This window comes from Chinchilla lanigera, unplaced genomic scaffold (assembly GCF_000276665.1).
Source record: "Chinchilla lanigera isolate Chin_1 unplaced genomic scaffold, ChiLan1.0 scaffold00023, whole genome shotgun sequence".
Taxonomy (NCBI): Eukaryota; Metazoa; Chordata; class Mammalia; order Rodentia; family Chinchillidae; genus Chinchilla; species Chinchilla lanigera.
The window spans coordinates 16,202,429-16,226,884 of NW_004955424.1; the positions used below are offsets into that span (position 1 = coordinate 16,202,429).

The following is a 24,456-nucleotide window of genomic DNA, read 5'->3' on the forward strand; positions in this document are numbered from 1 at the left end:
AATGGAAGAAAGAAAGAAGAAAAGAAAAAGAAGAAAAATCCATCTATAAATCGGAATTCTGCAGTTCCTTAACATTCTTCTAATTTTATTACATAAAAATAATCTCTGCAAGATGTGGTGATGCACATGTGTAATCCCAGTACTCAAGCGGCTGAGGCTCTTAAATTGTCATGAATTTAAGACCATCCTGGGCTACATAATGAGTTCAAGACCAGCCTCAAATACGTAGTGAGACCCAGTCTCAACAAAACAAAACAAAAAAAATCAAAAACCAAAAATCTCTCACCCTACATGTTCTTCACTGTCTTTAGTAAATCACATCAATGCTTTCCAAAAAAGTCACCCTGAGACTGTGTTGTTGCTGGACTACTTGGAATAAGTTACTTAGGAAGAATTGTAGCACCAGAATTAAAGGTTGCGTTACTTTTAGACAGGAAGGAGCACTGCTAGGAAGGAAAGGAAAGCTAACTTCAGAAGTACCTGCCTTCCCTATGTCACTTTGGTTCCCAAACTCACTTTCTCAGATAAACGTATGTGTCTAAAAATATGTATATTAGCACATTTGGTTTTCATAGAAAATCTATGCGGGAAGATGATTATTTTCTCCCCACTGGAGACATGAGAAAATAAGATTTAGAAAGGTTCATTAGCTGACCCAAGATCAGAATGAATTAACAGGAAAGACATGATTCAAATCTTGGTCTGTATGATTCAGAAGTACAAAGACTACAAATAAGGCATTACGTATGAGCCTCACATGCTAGAATAAGTAACAGCTGGAGTTAAACTCACTCACCCGAAGTAGAACAGTGCAGGCCCTTCCCCTGTGTTAAGCATGCGACCCCTGGACATCATCAGTAGGTAGAGGAAGAGGGGCAAGAGAAAGAGACACCCGTGGGCAGGCACGGATGAGCAAGGAACTGTCACGGAAAGGGAAGGACCCAAGTTGCTTATCCCTACTTTCACCTACTGTGCAAGTTGGCAAGAGTGGCCTCTGTGGAGCTGAACGGGGAGGGTTATACTGAAGGCCACATGTCCCGCGGCGGGGAAGCAGGAGACACAGATGTGGCAATGATGTACTACAGCCAGCTTACACTGGTTTGTGAGGACAGATTGTTTCGTTTTCAGGAACTCTGTGAGCAGCTGCTAAGCACAGCCATTCTAAACTAGGCAAACCTATGATAGAATATTTTATAGCAAAAAAGATAAGATTACTTAAAATTGATCACTTCCTTGTTATTTACTATATTTATGTCTGCTGTGTGGCTAACTGCATTTATTTCCTCGGTGTGGTGGAAATTCTATTTAATGTGCTATCGCATCTCAACTCTGAATTCAGTGATATCACTTTGACAGTGTGAGTCCGCCTTGCTGAGAATGTCTGTACCACAGAACGTGACAAATGCTGTCCTTAAATCAGGTCCCCAGCAGAGAGCCTGTTGTTAGAAGCATTGACCAGCACACCACTGACAGAAAACCTTGTCAACTGGCAGAAAAACTGTAGGCTAAACTCCACAATGAGAAATGCAGGTCAAAAGGTTTATATTTTTTCAAAAACATAATAGCTTCCAGAAAGCTTATACAGATTTTCACTTCTACAACTTTGCATGAGAATTTCTGTTTCTTAGTTCTCTTTTACTAAAATTTCTAGAAAACTTTCCCCAGTTTGAGAAGAGGGCCCTGGTGTCTCATTAGTTTACATTATGTATTGTTACTCATTTCTGAGCTTGAACTTTTTAATATGTTTACTGGCTATTACATTTCTTTGGCAAACTGTCCATTTGTATCAGTGCTTGATTTTCTATTGAGCAAATTTTTCTTATGGCTCTGGAAAAATACTTTAAATGTTAAGGATATGTGTTTGCCATATATAATACACATTTTTTCTCTTTTACTGCTTGAACTTTCTTTGTTATGCTGATTTTTAAAATACATTTTTATTTATAAAATTAAATCAGTCTTTTCCTTGAGAAGTCTTTGTTGTGCTTTTAAAAATCAGCTTCCCAACTCTAAGAGATGGGAAGGGGATCTGAGGACGAGGGGAAACAGGAGATGAGGAAGAGGAAGTAAAATGGGTAAGGGGCAATGTGTATACATACCAGATCCCCACAACAAATGTAATTATCATGTGTTGGAAACACATACCAATACAAAATAAACTAAAAAGCAAGTTACCCAGATAACTGTATATTCTTCTGGTAGTTTTATGCATTTACTTTTTACTTTTAATTCTCTAATTTCTCATAATCATGAATGATGTGAAATCTAATGTGGAAATGTACCTTTGCCTTTTCTCAAAATTTTAGCTCAGTTCTTAGCTTTCATTTCATTTCTAGGTATTTTCAATGTCTTGGAAACAAATGTTCAATGATGAGACAGTTAACAGTACCGTACTTTAAATAGATTTAGAATGCTTTTCTTTGCCTTAATGAACTAATAATAACTATGAATTCTGTAAGGATAGCCAATTAATTCTGGTTTGTGATACTAATACATGAACATCAACCCGCATTTCCAATAGTAAAAAAAATATGTTTTTTGCTCCTTTATCAATTACATTGTAGAATAATCTTTAACATTAAGGGACAATATTTATGACATATTGATTTATTTTAGCTAAGTAATATTATACTAATTTTGCATTTATAATACATGACCTTATAAATATCTATGTGTAAGAAAGGCTGGATTTATATGGCTATTTCTTGCTGATGGGACTGTGAATAATTTTTAGTTTTTACTTTGTGTTTTTCTGCATTCTCCAAATTTACTACCATGTACATGTATATCTTTTGCAATCAACACATGCACATCAGCACACAGTAAAATATAATTATTCTTTCTAAGGAAATATTGCATTCTTAACAGTTTATTTTCTATATCTGAAAAGAGTGTTAGATTTTTATTTTAGGTCTTTTGTCAGCTGTCTTTTGATAGGTCATGTGGTTTTTCTCAGTTGGCCTATTGATCTGATATAGTATATTGATAGATTTCTTAAAAATAAATCATCCTTGGGGCTGGGGATTTAGCTCAGCGGCAAAAGCGCCTGCCTGGCATGCGCAAGGTCGTGAGTTCGGTTCCTGGTACCGGAGAAAAACAAACAAAAAAAATAAATAAATAAATCATCCTTGTCACCTTTAACAAGCTCCCTCTCATTATCCCAGGCTATTTTAATCCTTAGAAGGCTTTGAGGTTTCTCTTCCTAGAAGTGCAAAAAGAAGCAAGGCCCTTCAAATAGTTATTTTACCACCTGGCATTAATTAATGTTTATATAAAACAATTTTTTTCACGTGCTTCCTATCATGGAATCATGTAGCAAATGTAGACCAGGTGGTACCGTCTCACTTGATAAGGGAAGAAAGAAGGGTATAGAAAAATTAAGTAATTACACAGCCAGACAATGGTGGAGTTCAGAAAAATTAAAATCCTGTCATCCTCTACACTGTAGGAACCAATACCACCAATGCCCTTTTCATTGTCTTGTGATGGCCAAAGTACTGCTCTCTGCAGGTGGAAGGCCTCCTGCATCATCTTTCTGTGCCCTCCACCACTGTCTTAGTTGGGAATTGCTTGTCCCTGATAAGGTCTGTGCTATGCATAAAGAAAAGGAAGTCTAGTTACCACACAGGACATCAGCAATAGCCCAGTCTGTGGTAGGGTCTCTATGGCCCTTCCCTAACCTCTACAGCAACAGAAATGCAGAACACAGGGCCTCATGTGGGAGGAGAGGTTAACCAAGTCTCACTGCTGTGTTAGGTATCCTCAAGCCGGCCCTTAAAGGCAGCTGCCCTCTTCCAGATGACTGCTTCATTTATCTTCCATCACCTGCCCACCCACCCCTCAAACCCACATATTCTTATCCTCACCATTCTTGTCTTTTTTCCTAGCTCCAGAAGGTTCTAGAGTCTGTCTTCTTTAATGCGTTCTTTCTGGCCAATCCTACCCTTCTAAAACCCCACAGACGGGTCGCTAGGTGACATTCAGTGATCCTGGCCATCTAAGACATCCAGCTTATTTTTAGGATCTCAGGGTTATTGCTAACAGTGTTTTCTCTCACTCCTGCACACCACAGTGGGCATGAAGAATCCACGAGGTGGGGAGAAGAGACCTAGGCCCAAGATTTACATCAAAGCCCACTGTCACAGCCTCGTTACTCCATCAGGAAATCATGTTTGCTCTATTTCAAGTAAATCTAGAATCTGACTATTTACCACTAGCTCGCAACTCTACTGAGGTTTTAAACAGCATAACCTCTTGCCTAGATTGCCTGTGTGTCCCTGCCCAGTCCCTTGTTTGTTTTAGAACACACTAATGAGAGCCAACTTTTCAGAACATAAGCTAAAGAATGCCACCTCTCTCCTCAGAGCCCCGTCACGCCTCCCATGTTACCGCAGATGTTCAAGTCGCAGCAGTGACCTGCAGTGACCTTCACAGTCTGTGCCCCCGCCCCCTCTCCTCACTTCTCCAGCCTCGGCCTCTCTGGTTCTCCTTCTCTAGCTCTGCCCCCCACTGGCCTGCCATTCTCCACCATGCTCCCTTTGGAGCCTTTGCTCCAGCTGTTCTCTCTCCCTGGAATGAACGTCCTTTCCCAGAAATCCACCTCGAGGACTCCCTCTCCTCCTTAGTCTTTGCACAAATAGCACCCTGTTTAGGAGGTCACTCTGACTGTCCTACTTAAAAATTACCAACACTTTCCCCAAACTCTTGGCCTCCCCTACACCATTCTGGTTTTTATCTCATGGAGCTGATCTTTTTTCTAAAAAGCTACTACATATTTTCCATATTCACGGTGTTTACTTCTTATCTTCTCTCCGTATTCTAAATTCTGTATGGCAGAGATGCTTCACTTGTGTTTCTCACTGATTCATTTCAAGTACCTAGTTCTCATTAGAACACTTACGCATGAACGCACTATGTGCAGCAAACAACTAAATGCTTCCTATATATTTATAGAGGAAAAAAAAAAATCAAAGAGCACTAAGTCCTTTCTCTGAAGCCCAAATGCACTCCCTGACTCTGAGGCTCCACCACATTGCAAGCCTGAACTTAGTGATCCCCTAGGACACTCCACAGCACTTACCTTGTGGTGGGGTGGGGGCGGGGCCTCCCTGTCCTCTTTGCAGCTCAGTTTATGTGTCTAGACAACAGTGAAAACCAAAAGCAACTCTTTCACAGGTGGATGCGCCTAGTTCTCTTAAGAAGATCTATAGGAGTGTGAGTACAGCCCGCCTGCGCTGTGCCCCAAGGAGAGCCGCAATAATGGAGATAAACACTCGGCTGGTACCTGTAGCTTGGAGTCCTCTTCATCCTTGTAGTAGCACAGCTGCTGCGCCTTCAACACAAAGTACCTCTGCTGCCAGTTTTTCACAATGGACCGCTGCTTCTTCAGCCATCCCATCTTGATGGGCCTTTCCAGAGGGTTGAGGGTGGACGATGCGTGAAAGTTCGCCATCTGCTCACCAGTCATCACGCTCCTGGACCGAGCTACGGAGAGGAACAGACCAGCCGACTGACTGAGGGACATGAAGCAGTGAGTAGAAAGGGAGCAGGAGGTGAGAGGGGAAGCCCCAAGGGGGCTGAGCAGGAGAAGGGCCACAGGCGAGTCCAGTGTAGGGGTCCACATCTGCATCAGAGAAAATCCCCCATGACTCGGACAGGAGCCGAGGGACCTGCCAGCTCCTGATCAGAGCCAGAGCCGGAGCCGGACCAAGGCACATAACAGTCCGGCAGCTGCTGCCGGCCCCCGCATGCCGCAAAGCGAAAGATTGGCTGGAGCCTTCTGAAGAGGAAGTGGCCACAGCATCTGACAAAAGGTGCTTCCTTTTCCTGCGTGGGAGTTAGTATCTGACAAGAGAGAGGAGAAAATAATGCCTCGTTTTCTAAGGGCTGAGGGTGAGTCCTACGCAGCTGCAGAGGCCACCGGAAGCTGCCTGGGCATTCGCCCACAGCAGCCCATTCAGAGGAGCCGCCAGTGTGTTAGTTTGGACCTCACAGTCCAATAGAAGAAGCCTTCTCCAACAGACCCTGCTAACCTCTCAGCCCGTCCACAAGACCAGGCTACAGGGAGCTGGCACCTCCTGAATTTTCCTGCCACATGTCAAGTGCCCTTTTGCCCTCTTGCCACTGAGAGTTTACGCTGGACTGAGGGCCTTTGAATAATGCCTGTGACCTTTCCAGTCAGGTTGTCACTGGCACTAGACCTCTGAATCAGGATTTGAAGCCAGACCCTTCCACCCACTGTGTGGTATAATTGGCTTTTGTCTTCCCACAGAGTTCTGCCTGTCACTTGAGTCCTGACCTGTGCCTCTACATCCTGTCTCCGCAGTGACTCCCACCTACAATAACTCTTCTCTTAATATCCACAGCTTTCCATCAACCCGCCCTAATTCCTATTCAACATTTCCTTCAGATACTCACCTTCTTTCTTTCCCAGGCAGTTCAATAAGGACTCTAAAACTACTTTAGAGCTCCTTGGCATCTTGATTTTGAGGTCATCACCGACACTTGCTAATATTCAGAAGTGGAATCTCCTTCTGCTGGAAACCCTTTTATCCAGTTTTTATTGTTCTTGAGGACATTCATAACATAGCTGAACTAAAGCGTTAACTTCACTCTGACATCACTTTTTTTTGTATCAGGACCTCACACTTGCCAGAAAAGTGCTGTGCCACTGAGCCTCTGACCCTCTGACTCCACTTTTTTCCACCTGATTGGGTCACTTTTTCTGTTCCTTTCTTCTTGACCATGAGTAAACTATACAACTTCTCCCAGCCTCAGTTTCTTTTCTTGTTAAACTAGGATAATCATAGTCTCTACTATATGGAATTGTGGAGATTAAATCACTTACCATAGTTTCTGCTCAAAAGTAAGCATACTCTACTTTTATTTTTACCAACAAGTAATTTTACTTGATCCTACAAGGAAGGAGATTGTCTTTGAGGGCTTCCTCAACTTTTATTTCAAAATATCCTTCATCAACTTTCCTTTCTTCATTTCTGTCTTTATTTAATGCATTTAATTCCCGACTCCCCCCCACCCATTGCTTTTGATTCCTGTCTTTTTATTTTCTTCTAGGCTGGTGGCTTTCAGTTTTATTCATGTTCATGGCATAGTTTGAGTACTAGAATTTTGTACAAAATGATAGTCTTTCTTGCACTGACTCCAGCTGAATACAGAGTTATCATCCTATTTAATGTTTCACCCTTCTAGCCTATAGTGCTGTCTGAAGATAACTTTGCCCTAACTGGGCTCCCTTGACCTTACAAATGTTCGTGTCCCTGTAACATACCCTTATGCCTGGGTTACAGCTTGTAGTCACTCTTTCCTTCTCACTAGAGACCTGGAGAGTTTGCAAAATATACTCAAGGCAATGACCTGTTGAGTGAACATTGTTACAAAAGCACAAATGCTTGATTATAGTTTAAAAAGGCTTTGATATTTTAGTGACAAATTGGCAGCATGATTGAAAAGGGTTTGCTATATATCAGTATATCTTGGCACTGCAGTTAAGAACTGTATTTTAGATCTTGCTCCTTGGTTAGTCAGTGTGTTCAAGGCCTTCCACTGGGGCTGACCACTTACTGTAAGACTATGTAAATGATCCAAAGGCACCATAGGAGGGTTTGAGCAGGGGAGGAGGGTATTTGAAGGACCATATCCATCTCTGTATCTCTATAGGTCAGAGAATGTCCCTTACAAACATTCTTATCTCTTCTGGAAAAACAGCTGATGTAAACAGAAATGAGAAATGTAGTTTACACACAAAACCTCTGGAGGATATGGAAGAATGAGGCAGTCAGATATTCTCCCCCACCACAGTAGCCTCAGTGTGGCCCATTCCAGTGAGCTTTTGTGACCATCCACCTGAAGCAGCGTGAGAAATGGGGGTGGGAATCCTCGCAGGAGTGTAAAAAGGAACCTTCATATGGCTCTGGGCTGAAGCCACCGAATGAGGACAAGAGAGGTGTACATGTGGCCACATGGTGGCTGTGAGAACCCTGGCCCTTTGGTTCACTCCCAGAATCCCACAGACTTTGTTAGGACCATGATGGGAGGCAGGAGAAATGGAGGTCTGCAGCAGTGCGGAAGAAGGGCAGGGGTTCGGGGGAGCCTAAGACATTACAGGTTGAAGATAATGCCCTTAGAACAGAAGTCAGTTGCTGGCGTATTGTTTTGTGCTTACTTCTGGGAAATTTTTCATGCTTTTTCATGGCAAAAACAAAAATAACCAAAACAAACCTCCCCCAGAAGCACCTACGCATTGCAGAATGGCCTGTCAAAAGCAAGAGTAGTGATGAGAAGAGCTTGTGTTCTTAGACCTGAAGAAGAGGGGGCGGGATGACCTTGAGACAGGAAGGCAAGCACCTGTCTGTCTACATACGACAAGGCCTTGACTAACTATTTTATAATGTAAAATGATACCACCCACCATACATCCACCAGTGTTTCTTTTTTGGTACTGGGAATTGAACTCAGGACCTTGTGGTTGCCAGGCAGGCACTTGTGCCACTGAGCTATATCCCCAGCTACCGGTGTTTCTTGAGTGCTTCTTATCTTTTCACCATAACTGGTGTGATCATGGGCCCTGGGGTATGTTTCAAGTTAGAAGATGTGAATGTTTCAATACAAACCTCCACACGGCTGAAATTTAACCCAAACACTAGGGGTGTGTGTTGACAGCTGGGGACTCACTGAGCCAGTGACTAAGCAGGAGAGCTTTCTGTCTCGTATGCAGAGTAATCTCCCGTATTAACCCTCAGCATGGCTTAACAGCCAGACTTTTCAGAGAAGAAAGCTTGGTGGGTCTTGGTTTTGATTAACTTTGTTAGTTTCTTAGAACAATTGCTCTTCTTTTGGGTGTGACCTGTTCCAGGATGAGATAAACAAAGAGACCTGTTACTATTAATGGAGGGGTTTCTCATAAGGAGAATAATAGCCACGATAAGCTTTGCCTGTGAGCCAGTCTCTGCACTCATTGTGCAGGTTCTCAGCCCCTCAGGAAGGTCTGAGCCAGGCATGGGCTGCAGAGAGGGCTGCAGGGCGACCGGGGAGGCAATTTAAGAAAACAGTTGCTCAGTGTTTGCAGAGCGCTCTGCAGCAAGTGGGAAATGAGCATTCCAACCAGGCCAGAAATCCATTATTACTCAGTAAAGAGAAAGAACAAGCCTCTAGCTAGCATTGTGCTGTCCAGGACACCAGCCACGACGAGTGGCTCTATGTACGGTGAAATGAATTAAAATAAATTAAGTTAAATTCATTTCCTCAGTCACACCAGCTGCCTTTCAAGTGTCACGCATGGCTTCTGTACTGGACATCACAGAGAGGACATGTCCACCATCCCAGAAGATTCTGTTGGTCAGCACATCCTGGAATCTGGGTGCTCTCATTCCAAAGCATGGGATGAAATAAGCCGTGAAGGCAGGAGAGCATTTTACTACGTAGACCGGAGGGCACAGGAATCAAGTGGTTTTAGGTGGCAGAGTGAGACTTCAGCCCTGACCTGACAGGCTACAGAGAACCAGTTTGTGTTTCTGAGCAAGGGAGGACCGTAATAGAACACAGACGAGTTATGTAATTGCGCGGTTCATGCTGAAGATGAGGAAGGGTGGCAGGGAGGACAGAAGCCGCAAAAGCAACGCATTCTCAGGAATGCCACTGTTGCAATAGAAGTTAGCTGCTTTGTGCCCCAAATTAGAGCAAGAGAAAATTAAAGAGGGAAGTGTGAACAGAGCAGTCAACTGGGAAACACTATCACTTCCTTTCTTCACCTTCCTAGCGTTTAATACCCTGGCCTGGAAAATAATGGCAAAGCCCCATAAGATCTCCTAGGCACGTCGCCTATCTGCCCTCACCCTGCCCCAGTCTGCCTTCTGCGGTACTTTAGAGGGCTGTGGCCGTGTGACTGAGGAGTAAGTGGCTCCGTCATAGCCGGCGGGGTCTAGGGAAGGTTCTTCTCATTGCACCGACAGGAGCGGTGCTTGGGTTTGGAGCCACATTTGAATGAATTTGAAATGGAGTAACATTCACGTAACTGCAACCCAGGCCTCTCTCCGGAGCTAAACACTTCTAGCTGGTTGCTTTCATGGACCTGAGGGAGATTCTCAGGCTCATCGCATTCTTCACCAAGCTTACCACAGTCCCACTTCTCACCTGCCACCCCTGTCTTGTACTGATAAACGCCTCGTCCTGTTTCGCACCCAGTCTGCCCTGTCTCTGTGATGTGCTCTGAGCGGCATCTTCCCAGCTGGCCAACCAGTCCAGAGCACTGCCCCTTCCCACAGTCAGCGCGGACGTCGTTACAATGCAATCCCTCTCAGGCACAAACTCAAGTTCCTCTCCTGACTAAAGACTTCTCATGACTCCACCACTGCCCTCATGAAAGACAAAGCCCAAACCCCTGCGACGGAGTCTGGATTCTTAGGGCTTTTCCCCCCTACTATTTCCACTTCCTGCTCTTCCTCCACCAGCTTCCTGCATTTTACCCAGGATGATAATGCCATTCCTCCAGCTGGCAGCTCATATCCACCCTAAGCGACTCATTTCAGCCCATGGCCTTGTGAGAAGCCTTCTCAGCCCAGTCAGACACTGCCTCTCCCTACGGCTGCTTCCTCCTCACTGGGAGCACATGTGCATTGCAGTGCTTCTCATCACGCTAGGTTCTTTTCCTTACCCTGTCTTCCCTTTCCCCCCACAGTCTAGAGAGACAACAAGGATGATGCTCTGATGTCTGGGCCTTGCTCACCCTTGTGTCTGGCTGCTCACACAGTGCCTGAAGAGAGGGTAGGTTCAAGTAGCAGCAGTAACAGACTGCAGCTGTGGGTAAGGTTCATCTCTGAGGGCCAGTTTCTACCTCCGTGAAACTGTGATAGTCATGTGTCCTTGTGTGGTGATTAATCTATTAGGATTAGAGATGACAAGTGGGTCATTCCCAGTTTAAACCATGGGCATTAAACAGAAGCTATTCCCACGGATATAGCTCAGTGGCACAGTGCCTGCCTGACAAGCATGAGGTTGTGAGTTCAATTCTTGGTGCCAAAAAAATAAACAGAAACTATTATTACTGTACTGATATTATTATTGTAGTATGGACACAATTTTATGTTGTACTGATATTGTTATTGTAGTGTGGACTCCATTTTATGTTAAATGAAGGGAGGAAGAGACTAAGAAGAGAAAAGGAGGGCGAAAGATGGAAAAATGAAGACTAGATGGGCATCATCCAATAGCCCAGGTGCAAATCCAGAGATCTGAGTTAGGATGGTGCTAGTGAGAAAAGAAAGAGGGTGGCCCTGAGGCAGACAGACAGGCCTCAGCGCTGGATGAATAGCGAGGAGCGGGAGGCAAGGGCCTATGTGAGGTTTGGTTTGAGGGGCTCAGGCGTGCAAGCCTTCCCGATCATCCCTCACCCCCAATGGGCTGAGTCCTCACTACGCACCCCGAGCAGTGCCACTTCCTTGGGGTACAAAGAGCCCTCAGACCCAGCCATGGAAAGTCAGAGAACAAAGTTTTTTGAACAGGCAGGTGAGCCAGGGTCTGGACATGGTGAAGTTTGACAGTGGACTGAGAACTTCACACTTCCCTAGAGTTCTGGTTTTGACAACTGAGCCTTGTGGATTTAGAGAGGTTAGAAGGAAAAAGAGAGGTACAAGCAAAAGCCAGATTCGAGTGACATGAACTTCTCAGACAAGAAAAGTAACACGACAGATGTTAAGAAATCAAACCAGAGGCTGAGCACAGAACAACTAGTGCTGAGGCAAGCACGATCACGTGAGGCTCTGGAGACAAATCCAGTTACAAGGCAGAGCAGTGGGGCTACTTCCCTCTGGACTACTAGGAGAGCTCCACATAACCTATGAGAGTGTGAGGCCAACTGAAAGTCCTTGATAAAGATTTGTTGAATGAACAAAAGAAACATTTCAGAGTGAATTGAGAGCTACTGTCAAGGTGTTTAATGTTTGCGATGAATGTTAGCACCGTCCCTATTTGTGAGGTGTGCCCCTTCAAGCAGAGTGGCCAGCAGAAGACACAATCCCTGCCCTTGTAATAACAAACATTCGTGGTTATTTATTTGTTGAATAATTACCAGGTGCCAGCCACACTGCAAACATTTTTTATATGTCGTTTCAGTGAATACTCTAACTCTATACGGCACCATACTGTCACCTCTATTTTAAAGACAAGAAACTATAGTTCAGAGAAGTAAAATGAGTTGCTCCAGTTAATGGCTAGAATTCTAATTTCAAAGCCCAGTACCAATACTTGGGCCACACAACCCAAAGAAGAGCACATGTGCTAGTGGGGGGGGGGGAGAGAGAGAGAGAGAGAGAGAGGCATCTACATTGCAAAGCAAAGTAGTTAGAGAATAAGAGTGGACAGAGGACAAAACCACAATTCCCAACCTACCACAGGAAGCATCTTATCTTAGTCTGTTTTCTGCTGCTATCACAGAATGCTTGAGATTGGTCACCTGTATAGAACAGAGATCTATTGGCTCACAGTTCTGGAGGCTGAGACATCAAGCACATGCCACCAGCATCTGGTGAGGGCCTTTGTGCTGCACTATGCCATGGTGAGAGGGCAAGAGAGCAAAAAGGAGGAGCAGGAGAGTAAGGTAGGGCCACACTCACTTTTATAATCACCCACTCTCATGATAACTAACTCACTCTTTTTTTTTTCTCCGGTACCAGGAGCCAAACTCACGACCTTGCGCTTGCCAGGCAGGCGCTTTGCCGCTGAGCTAAATCCCCAGCCCCTAACTAACTCACTCTTAAGAAAATGACATTCCATTCACAAAGGCAGAGCCCTTGTGACCTGATCACCTCCTATTAAGTCCTCCTTCCCAAAAGGGTTGCATTAGAGATTGAATTTCCATGACCTTTGGAGACACATTAACTGTAGCACATGTGCCTCAGCCCCAGCCACTCTGCCTCAATATTAAGCATCAACAAGATTCTCACCAAAGCCAGGGGCAACAAGGCGTGGGAAGGAGGCAGACCAAGTTAATTCTGCACGGACCAAGTGTGCGGGGCCACACAGCAGCCTGTCAGGTGAGAACGCTGCTGGGAGCCATTGCCGCTGCCTCCTGGAAATGATCAACATAGAACCACCCAAACCTGCGCATACCCTCCCTCCCCGGGGCACAGGTGTGCTGCCCCTCCCGCATGCATGCCCTCCACTGTCTTGTGATCAGACTGTGCAAGGAAGGGGCTCGTTTCCCACCCAGAAGAAAATGAGGACATTTGACCTTAGAGCCTCCAGGCTTACTTTTTAAAATCCCTTTTCTGTCCGCAAAGCAAACTGCCCTCCATTTAAAACACCCACCCTTTAGGGGAAGTGGAAGAGCCTTTAAAGTCTTTTCAGCTTAAAACTGATCGTTTGGACTTTATGATCAATTTATCCTCTGACTCCTTCCCTGTGCTTTTCATTTTTTAGTTCCAAATTCAGTTTTTTTACATGAAAAATCACCCCTTATAAAATGCAATGAGCTGTGAGGCTAACAACAGTCAAGTAGCTTTCTCCATATGCTTTGAAATTAAACATGGGGCTTGCCAGGGTATCCGTCCTTCGGACAAATTTGGGTAACTTAATTCCTTGAAATATCTAACAATGGTTCCCTGAATGCCTGCCTCAGTACCCCAGATCAAAGTGGATTTAATTTCCCCGTGGACTATAGAAGTAATTTTCATTGTTTGACAGATAAGTGCTGCATACTGAAAGAGGAAATTCTGCTTTGGAAAGGAATTCAGCACAGACAGCTATGTCTTCTTGCCATAAAAGGTAAAAGCACTCTCGGTAGCAATATGAAATATAGTGACAGAGGGAGACAACTGTGTGTGTGTGTGTGTGTGTGTGTATGTGTTGGAGAACTGAGGGAGAAGGAAGACTGACTTTTTTTTTTCTAGCGTCTCTAAAAATCTAAGATAGGAAAAAGGGTTGAAAGTGTTCACACCCTGGGGCCAATTCACTTGGTCCAGATTACTTCTCTGGGACACTCCTCGCAAGTGCCCACTTGGGTCTTTCCAAGGTATCCCACTGGTATTTACTTTCTGGGGCTTTGGTGTTTCTTAGCTGTTTAGAATACAGTTGCCTCTTGTGGGTCTGTGTGTCTCCATCAGTTGCAACACCTCACCCCAGCTTTCTCTGCCTATCTCTGCATAACAGGAAGCCAAATGCAATAACAAGAAACTTGCAGAATTGTGAACACTTCCTAGTAACCACTGCCCTAGAGCTGCCTCTTCCTCAGCACAAAGCAAAGTGAAGATTTGGCAACCGGTGGGTAAAATTAGGCTAAGTTGACAATGCTGCTGAGTAGCTGCACGTATGGAAACTGTGGGCTTTCCCAGGCTGGAATTTAGGGAAGAATAATTCACATCATGGAAGATTAATGACCACTGCAAGCTCTAGTCCACGGTATGATAAGACAATTAAGAGAAATAGCGAGGCCTCTGTTGTCAAAGCCAGCCATTCATGTTGGTAAGGGGTTTTGCTTCATTAGTCACTAACATTCACAAATAGTGCATTAGGATGCTTTGTGTATTTGTATTTTATAAGCATGATTGAGGACCCTGCATTTCCCAGTAAGAATCCTGCCAGAGCAGCAATAGCCTGGGACTGGCAGCCACAAACAAGCCCAGGACCCTGGGAGGCTGCAAGTCTAGCCCTTCATACGATGCCACTCCAGCCTCACTGTGCTTTGGGAGTAGTGAATCTAGTGTTAAACTCTACTGACCCTGTAAACAGTGAACAGTGCTTGCAGTAAGATGGACCTGTGATACAGTCTGATGAAAAGAATCCGTTAAAAATTGAGGCCATTTGCTAAGGATAGACAGATGATACCAAAAATCTTATTGATGGCCTTTGTTAAGGATCATCAGGGCAGTGCAGTGAGGAAACAAAATATTCATACTTTTAAGGATACCTTAGAGGGAAAAATTACATCATGTCTGGAATTTGCTTGGAAATATCTCAGAGAAGGGAAGGGAAAGGAAAGGAAGGGAAGGGAAGGGAAGGGAAGGGAAGGGAAAGGGAGGGAAAAAATAAGAAAAACAGAGCCAGAAATACAATTAAAACTTAGTAATTTTTGAATTTCAGTACTGGGTGTATACATAGGGATCTGTTATACTTTCTATGATGATATTTTAAATATTTGCATAGTGAAGTCCTTTTTCTACGATCCTCTTGGTCTTATTTTTTTTCCACACATCTGCTATTGCCCTGAACTTCAACTTGCCCCTTTTGTCAGGCCTGGATTTCCAAACCTGCTTCTCTTCCAGCGCACAGCAAATGACACTACCCAGATGTTCCACCATACACGTACGCACCCCTCCCAGCCCCTCCACTTCCCCCTCTCTGTCATTTTATCAGTTAATGAATGGGGCTCCTGGTGTGTCCGATGTGGACAGTGTCTCCTGGAAAGTCAACTTTGCTCAAACGCTTTGTGGTGGAGAGGAGAAGACAGCAAAATTCGAGCAGCAGGGGAATCTCTGAGGGAGCCCAGGAAGAAATGATCGTCTGGAATTCTAGGGGGGTTGACCTCCCGGATAGATATGGACTATATATATGTATATATGAGAGAGAGAGAAACAGTGCTTACAGAATGCAGACTTTCTGCCATGATTCTGCCCCTGACATCTGATAGTTTGGTTTCCTCTTCAAAGCTGTCAAACTTTTATCAGCTGTGTGAAAAATGCTTTAGGGGCTTTCCCTTTTATCACCCGAGGCCTTCACAAAAATGTTAGGACGGATTCTGTATACGTCTTCAAGCAACCTTAGTGGCTCTGTCTGACAGACTCTCTCAGAGCTCACACTTGGCTTTTGCTCTGACACATTGTTTTGCGGCTGGCCACTCCTTCACAAGTTCTAAGAGAAGAAACCATTCTTTCTTTCCTTAAGCCAGTCACCACTGGATGACAAACTGAGCTTCAAAGGACTGGCTGCAGAGGCTGAAGAAGCAGAAGTTATGCATGGGACCAAAGAAAATGGAAGAAGAGCCATTACTCAGCAAACTGACAACATGACAGCCAGGACTTGCTCCCAATTCTGGGCAACCCTGGCCTGGCCCATCTGATAGTAAGAGACCTTCTCAAAATAGAAAAATAACTCATAACATTTGACTTGGGTTGTTTTCCCACTGTGATAAAAATATGTGTAACATAAAACTTACTTCTTAATCTTTCTAAGTGTAGGTTAAATAATCTCACACTGTGGTGCAACCATTACCACCATCCACCTCCAAAACTCTTTGTATCATGTAACACTGAAACTCTATACCCATAAACAGTAACTCCCCTTTCCCCCTCTTAACTACTGTGGTACTTTCTGTGTGAATTTGTCTTTTCTGGGCAAGGAACACAAATGGAATCATACAATATTTATCTTTTGTGACAGTTTATATTAGTCAGCATAATGTCCTGAATGTTCACTCATGATGTAACATACTACAGAAATTTCTTCCTCTTAAAGACTGACTAAATATTTCCATTGTATGTATATAGCATATTTTGTTTAACTATTCATTTGTTAATGGATTCTTGGATCATTTCTGCATTTTAGCTATTAGATATTTATATGCAGTGCTTCTGGGAACGTGCTATATAAATATCTCTTCCGAACATTGCTTTCAGTGTTTTTAGTGTATAACTTGAAATGGGATTGCTGAATTATATGGTAATTTTATTCTAAGTTTTTGAGGAAACACCACACTGTTTTTTACAGCGGCTTCACAGTTTTACACTCCCCATAACAGTACATAGAAGTTCCAGTTCCTCCGTCCTCGTCAACATGTTATTTTCTGGTTTTTGTTTTGTGAACCAAATTGTTTCTTAGCAGTAGCCATACTCATAAGTATAAGGAGCAGTCTCATTGAAATTTTGACTTGCATTTCCTTAATGATTAGTGATGTTGAACATCTTTTTGTACCTACTAACCATTTTTACATCTTCTTCGAAGAAATGTCTGTTCAAGCCTTTTGCTCATTTTTGAAATGAGGAGTTTTATTTTGTGAAGGATTTTGCTGTTGTTTTGTATGGTTGGGATTTTTTCCTTGGGGGGGGCTATAACTTTAGGAGTTATCTCTATATTCTGAATATCAGTCCTTTATCAGATGTATGATGTTACAGAATAGTACAGATATTTTTCCCATTATAAGTTGCATTTTTACTCCATTGATAGTGTCTTTTGATGTACAATTTAAAATATTTTATGAAGTCTAATTTTCCTATTGTTATCTGTGTCTTTGGAGTTGTATCTATGAAATCACTGTAAAATCCAATGATTTTTTACCTATGGTTTTTTTTTTTCTGTGTTTTGCTCAAAGAGTTTTGTAGTTTAATATCTCTATTTTGGTAATAGGTTCAGTTTGACTTAATTTTTGTGTATGATATTAAGCAAGGGTACAACTTGTTTCTTTTGGATGTGGGTATCCAATTTTCCTGGTACCTTTTTTGAAAAGACTGTCTCATACTCATTGAATAGTCTGGATCCCTTGTTGAAAACATTTGGCCATGCATGTGAGGTTTATTTCTGGACAATCTATTCTAATCCACTGGTCTATATGTCTGTCTTTATGTTAGTACTATACTGTTTTAATTAGTATAGCTTTGTAGTAACTACTGTAGTAATTAATATAGCTTTGTAGTTGAGTACCAGGAAATATGAATCCCCAAGCTGTCCTTTCAAGACCGTTTGGCTCATTAAGGTCACTTGAGATTCTATTTGAATTTTGCTATCTCTATAAAAAGTTATTGGGATCTTTATCAGCATTGAAAAAAAAAATCTCTACATTCCTTTGAGTATTGTTGACATCTTAATATAAGTTTTCTGATCTATGAACCTATTTATTCCTGAACCTATTTCTCTTTCATTCTTTCAGAACTGTTTTATAGTTTTTGTAGTATTTCACCTTCTTGTTTAATTCCCAAATATTTTATTTTTGATGTTAATATAAATGGAATTGCTTTCCTAATTTCCTTTTTGGATTGTTTACTAACTAGATCCTGCTAATTGCTTATTGATTCTAGTAGTCTTTGGTGGGAATTATTAGGATCTTCAATGTGTAAGATCATATTCTTTTCAAATAGGGATAATTGTATTTCTTCCTTTCCAAGTTAACTATCTTTTAGTCCTTGTCAGTTGTTCTGACTAGAACTTCTAATGTATGTTGAATAGAAATGCAAAAAGTGCATATGCTTGCCTTGTTCTGATCTCAGTATTTTACATTTCTCTGCTTTCAGTATTTCACACTGGATATAATACTCCCTATGAGCTTTTCCTATGTAGATTTTATTATGTTGAGATAGTTTCCTTCATTTCCTTGTTTCTTGGGGACTTTTATCATGAAAGGATATTAAATTTTATGCTTTTCCTACATCAATTAAAATAAGTATTCTTTTTTTTTTCTTTCACTCTGCTAATGTAGTGCATCATACTGACTGATTTTTCTATGTGAAATCAACTAGTAATGCTGGTAATAGATTCCATCTCATCATGTATAATCTTTTGCTATGTTATTAAATTCAATTTGCTAGTATTTTGGTGAGAATTTTTTTCTCAGTGTTACAGGGGATATTGGTCTGTTGTTTTCTCATATGATTTGGTTTTTTGTGGGTTTTTTTTTTTGCTATTATTGTTGTTTTGTTTCTGTTGCTATAGATTGGACCCAGGGGTGCTCTACAAATGACTTACACCCAAGCCTCTTTATTATGTTTTTAGGTTGAGACAGAATCTAACTAAGTTTCCAAGGCTGGTCTTAAACTTGGGTCCTCCTGTCACAACCTCCCAAATAGACTGCCAGACCCACTTTGTGGTCTTTTTGACTGGTTTTGCTATCAAGACAATTCTGATTTTGTAGACTGAGTTAGGGAGTTTTCCCTCTTAAATATTTTGGAAAAGAGCAAACAATTGTTAATTCTTTAAATACTTGATAGAATTCACTGGTGAGGATCAGATATTTTCTTCATCAGGATGATTTTTAACTATTACTTCAATCTTGTTACTAGTTATAGGTATATTCAGATTTTATATTTCTTCATGGGTTAGCTTTGGTAGTTCTTTTATGGAATTTTTCATCTAGGTTGTCAAATTTATTGGTATACAATTGCTCATAATACTATCTTACAATCCTTTCTATATCTGCAAAATAAATAGTAATAATCCCACTCTCATTTCTGATGTTAGTAATTTGAGTCTTTGTTTTTCAATAGTCTATTTGACTTATGGTATGTTAATTTTGTTAACTGTATTGATCTTTTTGTTAATGTATAATGTCATTCTTTGTCTCTTGTGCCATTTTATATTTAAATTTTTTTATATTAATGCAATCACTCTTGCTGCCTTTTTACTATTTGCATGGGATATCTTTTTTATCTTTTTTCTTTCAATGTAGTTGTATCTTTGGAACTAAAGTGAGTATCATATAGACAGAATATTGTTGGATCATATTTTCTTATCCATTCTGTAAATCATTTAAAAAGAGTTTAATCCCAATTACATGTAAGTCACTACCTATAAAGAGCAACTTCTGTGATTTGCTCTTTATTTTCTGCATACCTTAGAGTGATAAAAATCTATTTTGTAAAATGTGATTTTTATGCCTTTCTGAGGCCAGAAAAGGAGGCTCAGGGTTCAGAGTGACACAGGAAATCTGTGTTTGTAAGGCCTAAGTGTGTGGGTGTGTTCACGTGGGCAGTGCTAGGGATGAAAACAATGAAAGAAAATGTATTAAGCCATTGCAGACATGAGTTTAAAGAAGGAAAGAGTCTTAAATGTTTATGAAATGTGTTTAGTATCCTAAGAATATCCAGATTATTAAAAAATGCCTCTTGACACCAAAAGCACAATTCCTAAAAGAAATATTTAATATTAGATTTCATTAAAATTTAAATTTTTGGTTTGGAAAGGTACTATGAGAATGAAAAGCAAGTAATGGTTTGGATGAAAATATTTGCAAATCACATATCTGACAAAATATCTGTATTCAGAATAAAGACTCAATCTTCAACAATGAGAAAACAAATAATTTCTTAAGTGGGGAAAATATATGAACAGATACTTCACCACAGGAAAAGATGCCAGTCACCACTAGCTATTAGGAAAATGTAAAGTAAAAGTACCTTCATCCACCTCATTCATTTTGGTAGCCCAAACAAATAAAGAAATATAGTCACGGCGTTTCCTTCCATGAGCAAGACCTCTTAACTCAAGAAGCACTGGGTTTTAGTAAAGGACCAAGCAAATGTTAGGCAAATTGCTGTGTTTAAAGACTTCACAAAGAGGTTCTCTTATGAAAAGTAGTAGAAAGTCCACTAGTGTGCAGAACATCTGTTATCTAGTCTTCATTCTGCAACTAACTTACTGCATTCGTATTCAGGCATTTCACATAATCTCTCCATGTTTTTATTTCCACATTGTTTTAATAAGATTGTGCCTGCAAGAAACATGAGTCAAGTTGATTTAAGATAGATAGCGAGACAGACAGACAGACAGGAATATACATATATAATGGTTCTCACCCGAGGGTGGCTTTACCACCAAGTATACATTTGGCAACATCTGGAGATATTTTATTTTTGTTTGGCACAATTGAGAGGGCTGCAATTAGCACAGAGTGTGTAAAGTCCACAGACACTGCTAAGACCTGGATAGTCTTGTGTGGTAGATTGACAACTAGTGGTCAACTTATAACCCCCGCCTGAACTGAGTAAGCATGGTGCTGGGTGTGGGAGACCCACCTGGGGCCTGTTGCCTGCAGCATAAGAGGCAGAACTGGAGAAGAAGAGGCTAGGCTGTTGGGAGCAGAGATAGGCTGTTGGGAGCTGGTAGAAGCTGTAAGGAGCTGTTGGTTGTTTTGGAGAAGCTCGTCATGCTCGCTTTCCTGATGAACTTGGCTGTTTTCATCCTCCGAGGAGCTCAGGACTTCATTGACACTGAGAATGGCTTTGGTTTGCTTTGGTGGAGCTCTGGTCCTCTCTTTGAGCATCACTTCCTGGCTCTGGAGGGGAAGATGGTGCACTGCCGGCCTCCTGAGAAGCTTGCTGCATTGGCTTCCCTGATGGGAACTCGGCCATCTGGATTATCAGAGGAGCTCAGGACCTCACTGTTGCTAAGGATGGCTGTGGTACTTTTCGGGGAAGCTCTGGTTCTTCTGAGTGTCACTTCCTGGCTCCAGTGCAGATCCCTCAGCCTGCTAGCACAGATCCTTTATCCTGCTGGTGCAGACTTTCTAGATTCCCCCACTCACCTTGGGCCTTCACAGCACAAACCAGGCCTGCATGAGATATTGTTATAGGTTCTGGGCCTCCAGTTGGATTCGTGGGAGGCATTGTAATGAGCTCTAGGTCTTAAGCTGGACTCATGCAGGACATTATCGTGGGATCTAGGCCCTCAGCTGGGTTCCTTGGTCTTAGTGTGTGGACAGATTTCCTGCATTCTTTTGTATATCATTCTTTGGATGACTATTATAAATAATCATATAAAATGTGTGTCCTGTATTATATTGTTCTCCCTTGCAAAAATATCCCCCAAACAGGTTTTGAGTTCTCAGTAGAACTTATGGCCTCTTCTTAACACCTTAAGATCTGCAGGATTTAGTTCCAAATTCCCATTCTCTGTGAACCTCAGACCAAGAGAAACTCAGCCCAAGTCCGCTGTTTGTCCTCTTCTGGTTGGTTGTATTCACGCAGCCAAGTTTACAAAGTTGAAGCTTAAGGCTTTCCATAGTGACTAGGCTGGGAGCCCTCACAGAGGCAGAGGCACGAAAATAACACCCCCTCCAAGCTCTGTTACATTGACCAATAAAGGAGTGAGAATGTCACCTACCTTCTAGAAGCCTACCATTAAACAAATGGTGGTGGACCCCAGGTAATTTAGAAAATGAGTGACAGATCTTTATGATAGTTCGAAGTTTTACTCCCCTAGAGATATGTGAATAACAATTTTGCTGCCTGCCTTTTATGATATAAGGATCAAGTGAGGCGACTGAAAAGACAAGAAATCCCTGACCCAACACAGCAAGTGGGGTCCAAAAACATCTGAAACTCCAACCTCCTATGACACACGGTCACAGCATTTTAAAGCTGAGAAAATGCCAACCATCATCATCCTGCACAGCTTGCTGTGGGGCAGCTGCAACACAAAATCTCTCCAGAGCCTGGGAAGCTTTGCTGCCATCCGGTGGTCACTGTCAGCTTCAATTCACACATCTATGTACAGGATGGAGTCCTGTGCCTGGCTGGGACAGGCAGTTCAGCAACAAGAATCTATTCTAGGAATTCCATTCGGTGTCACTTTCTGACTGGCCCAGACCCAGAAAAAGGAAGAATGTGGAAAAGACAAGACTGTGGGCTGGGGAACCCAAATTGTGCTTCCTCGCTGGCCTAATCTTTTCCTCCACAGTCCTCTACACACAGCACCCAGAAAATAGCCTGGGCAGACCACAGGAGCGGGCCAGAGGATGGGAACCATTGTGTCGTATCTAGGAACATTTTTACAGGATTCCTTATAGAGGGGTTCTCCTGAATTTGAAAACATAAAGCAGTGGGGTTTTTTCACTCTTTTGTGGTTGACTATACAGACCCATAAGTTTCATTTTGGTAGATTCATACCTGCACATAACACACTGTACCGTGATTATTTTTATTCTCCATTACACTCTTGCCACCCCAATTGCACATTTTGCAGAGATTTCATTGCATATGATTACAGACTTTGAGCATCTGTATACGTACATAATTCTTCATTCTATTTTAGGGTTGCGAGTTCATTGAAGCTAATCTATGCACACAACAGGAAAGACAGAATATAAGCACAATGTAGACCAAATTGGGGATCAAAGCATGTGACTCTGACATCATTTGGAACAGAAAAGAAAAATGGCAGAGGTGGGCACAAGAAAGGAAGAGGGAGGCTGTACTAACTGGGGATAACAAGCTCCCTACTGTCCTCTAAAATGTGCCAAATGCCCATGGGGTTCTCTAGCCGCATTTATGCATGCTTAGTGTCTTGCATCTTTCCTCTTTCACCATTAAGCGTGGTTCTCAGTTTTATGTGCCTGAGGCTTTCCTAGTCTTTTCCATTCTACTCAGGTGTCCATCCAGAGTCCCTGGCACATCAGTAGAGAAGCTTGAGTTGGGAGCAATAAAACTGGCTACGAGGAGGCCCGCAGCCCCAACTCACTGAGTCAGCAAGTCTTCTGGGCTGTCTGAGCTCTGCCTGAGGATGAGAAGTTCTTAATCCTGTGAGATGGGATAAGACCCTGAAATACTGAAGGAGTTGGAGTAGTACACAGTTTTTGAAGTCTGCAATGTTAGTCTAAAAAAGTCCTTCTAGGAAACTCCACAACCAATTCATACATAGAACCAGTGAAATAAGTGTCAGGCGGTTTTGCTGAGAGAAGGGTATGACCTCTTTTCCCTGGGTCTGCTGATAAATGACATCAGTAACAATTATTCATATTCTCCTATATTATAAACAAAAACCTTTCACCTTTATTACTACCAATACCCTAAAGTGTGATTTTTTTTTTTACCCCACTGACTATTACCCACGACTCAAAACTATAGGATATAATGCTTTACTGTTCACTTTTAGAGAAGAAAAACTTAAAAGTCAAAGCCATCCTGATAAAATAACATAATTTCAAACTACTCCAGGTCCCCCATCCAAGCTGATATGGACATGGCCAATGTGTGTGCCTCTGTGTCTTGCAGAACTTACAGCTGTGAATCCCAATCTTTGTTTCATATGTGGCCACTTAAGATCTTATAAAAATTGAAAACTGACATAATAAAATGAGATATGTAAATGTATCAATTTCCTAAAATGAATGTAATTGTTATGTGTCACAAACATACACTAATAAAAATTGTACAATTGAAAAGGAAATTAAAATGTTAAAATTTTAAAAACTGAGTATATACATCATACCCCAGCTACTCAAGTTATAATCTCTGGAGTTGAATTTAGGCAGAGGATCTTTTAAAATCTTCCCAAGGGAGCCAAAATTTAGAAGGAATTAATTAGGGAAAGGTAGACATTGTTCAGCTCAGAGCCTGATGCTGCCTTTGCAAGATTCCCTTGAACCCTCCGGCGCTGCTCATCACAGTCATGAAAGTGTTAACAAGTACAGGCACTGGGGAGCTTGCGGAGAATGAATTAACAGCCATGGAAAATGGAGGCTGGGAAATGGTTGAGAAGCTACAGCGTGATTGAAGCCTGAAATGGAGCTAAGGGAAGAGGGGATTTGTGATTTAGGTAGGAGACAGAATTAATAGGACTGTTGGTGTACCTGTTTGGGTAGGAAGAGGTCCTGAGGTGAAGGATGGGCTCAGAGAAGACACAATTCCTAGGATCTAAAGTGATGGAGTATCGAGATTGGCTTTGATTTGCAGAGCTTGCGCAAAATGGAAATGTGGAACCCCTTGTTCAAAATCATTAAGACTCACTTGATGGTAAACCAGAACA

The 24,456-nt window shown here is 42.1% G+C and overlaps 1 protein-coding gene across 2 annotated transcripts in view; it reads right to left on the bottom strand.

Annotated features, from left to right (window-relative positions):
• Positions 1 to 24,456, bottom strand: part of Arhgap25 (Rho GTPase activating protein 25) — a 75,197-nt gene that overhangs the window by 36,144 nt on the left and 14,597 nt on the right. Inside the window, exon 2 of one of the 2 annotated variants that reach the window (XM_005385658.2) lies at positions 5,285 to 5,484. In XM_005385658.2, the coding sequence (XP_005385715.1) occupies positions 5,285 to 5,484 (200 nt within the window). Of the gene's footprint in view, positions 1 to 5,284; positions 5,845 to 24,456 lie in introns of those variants that run through there. The other variant, XM_005385657.2, reaches the window with a different exon arrangement.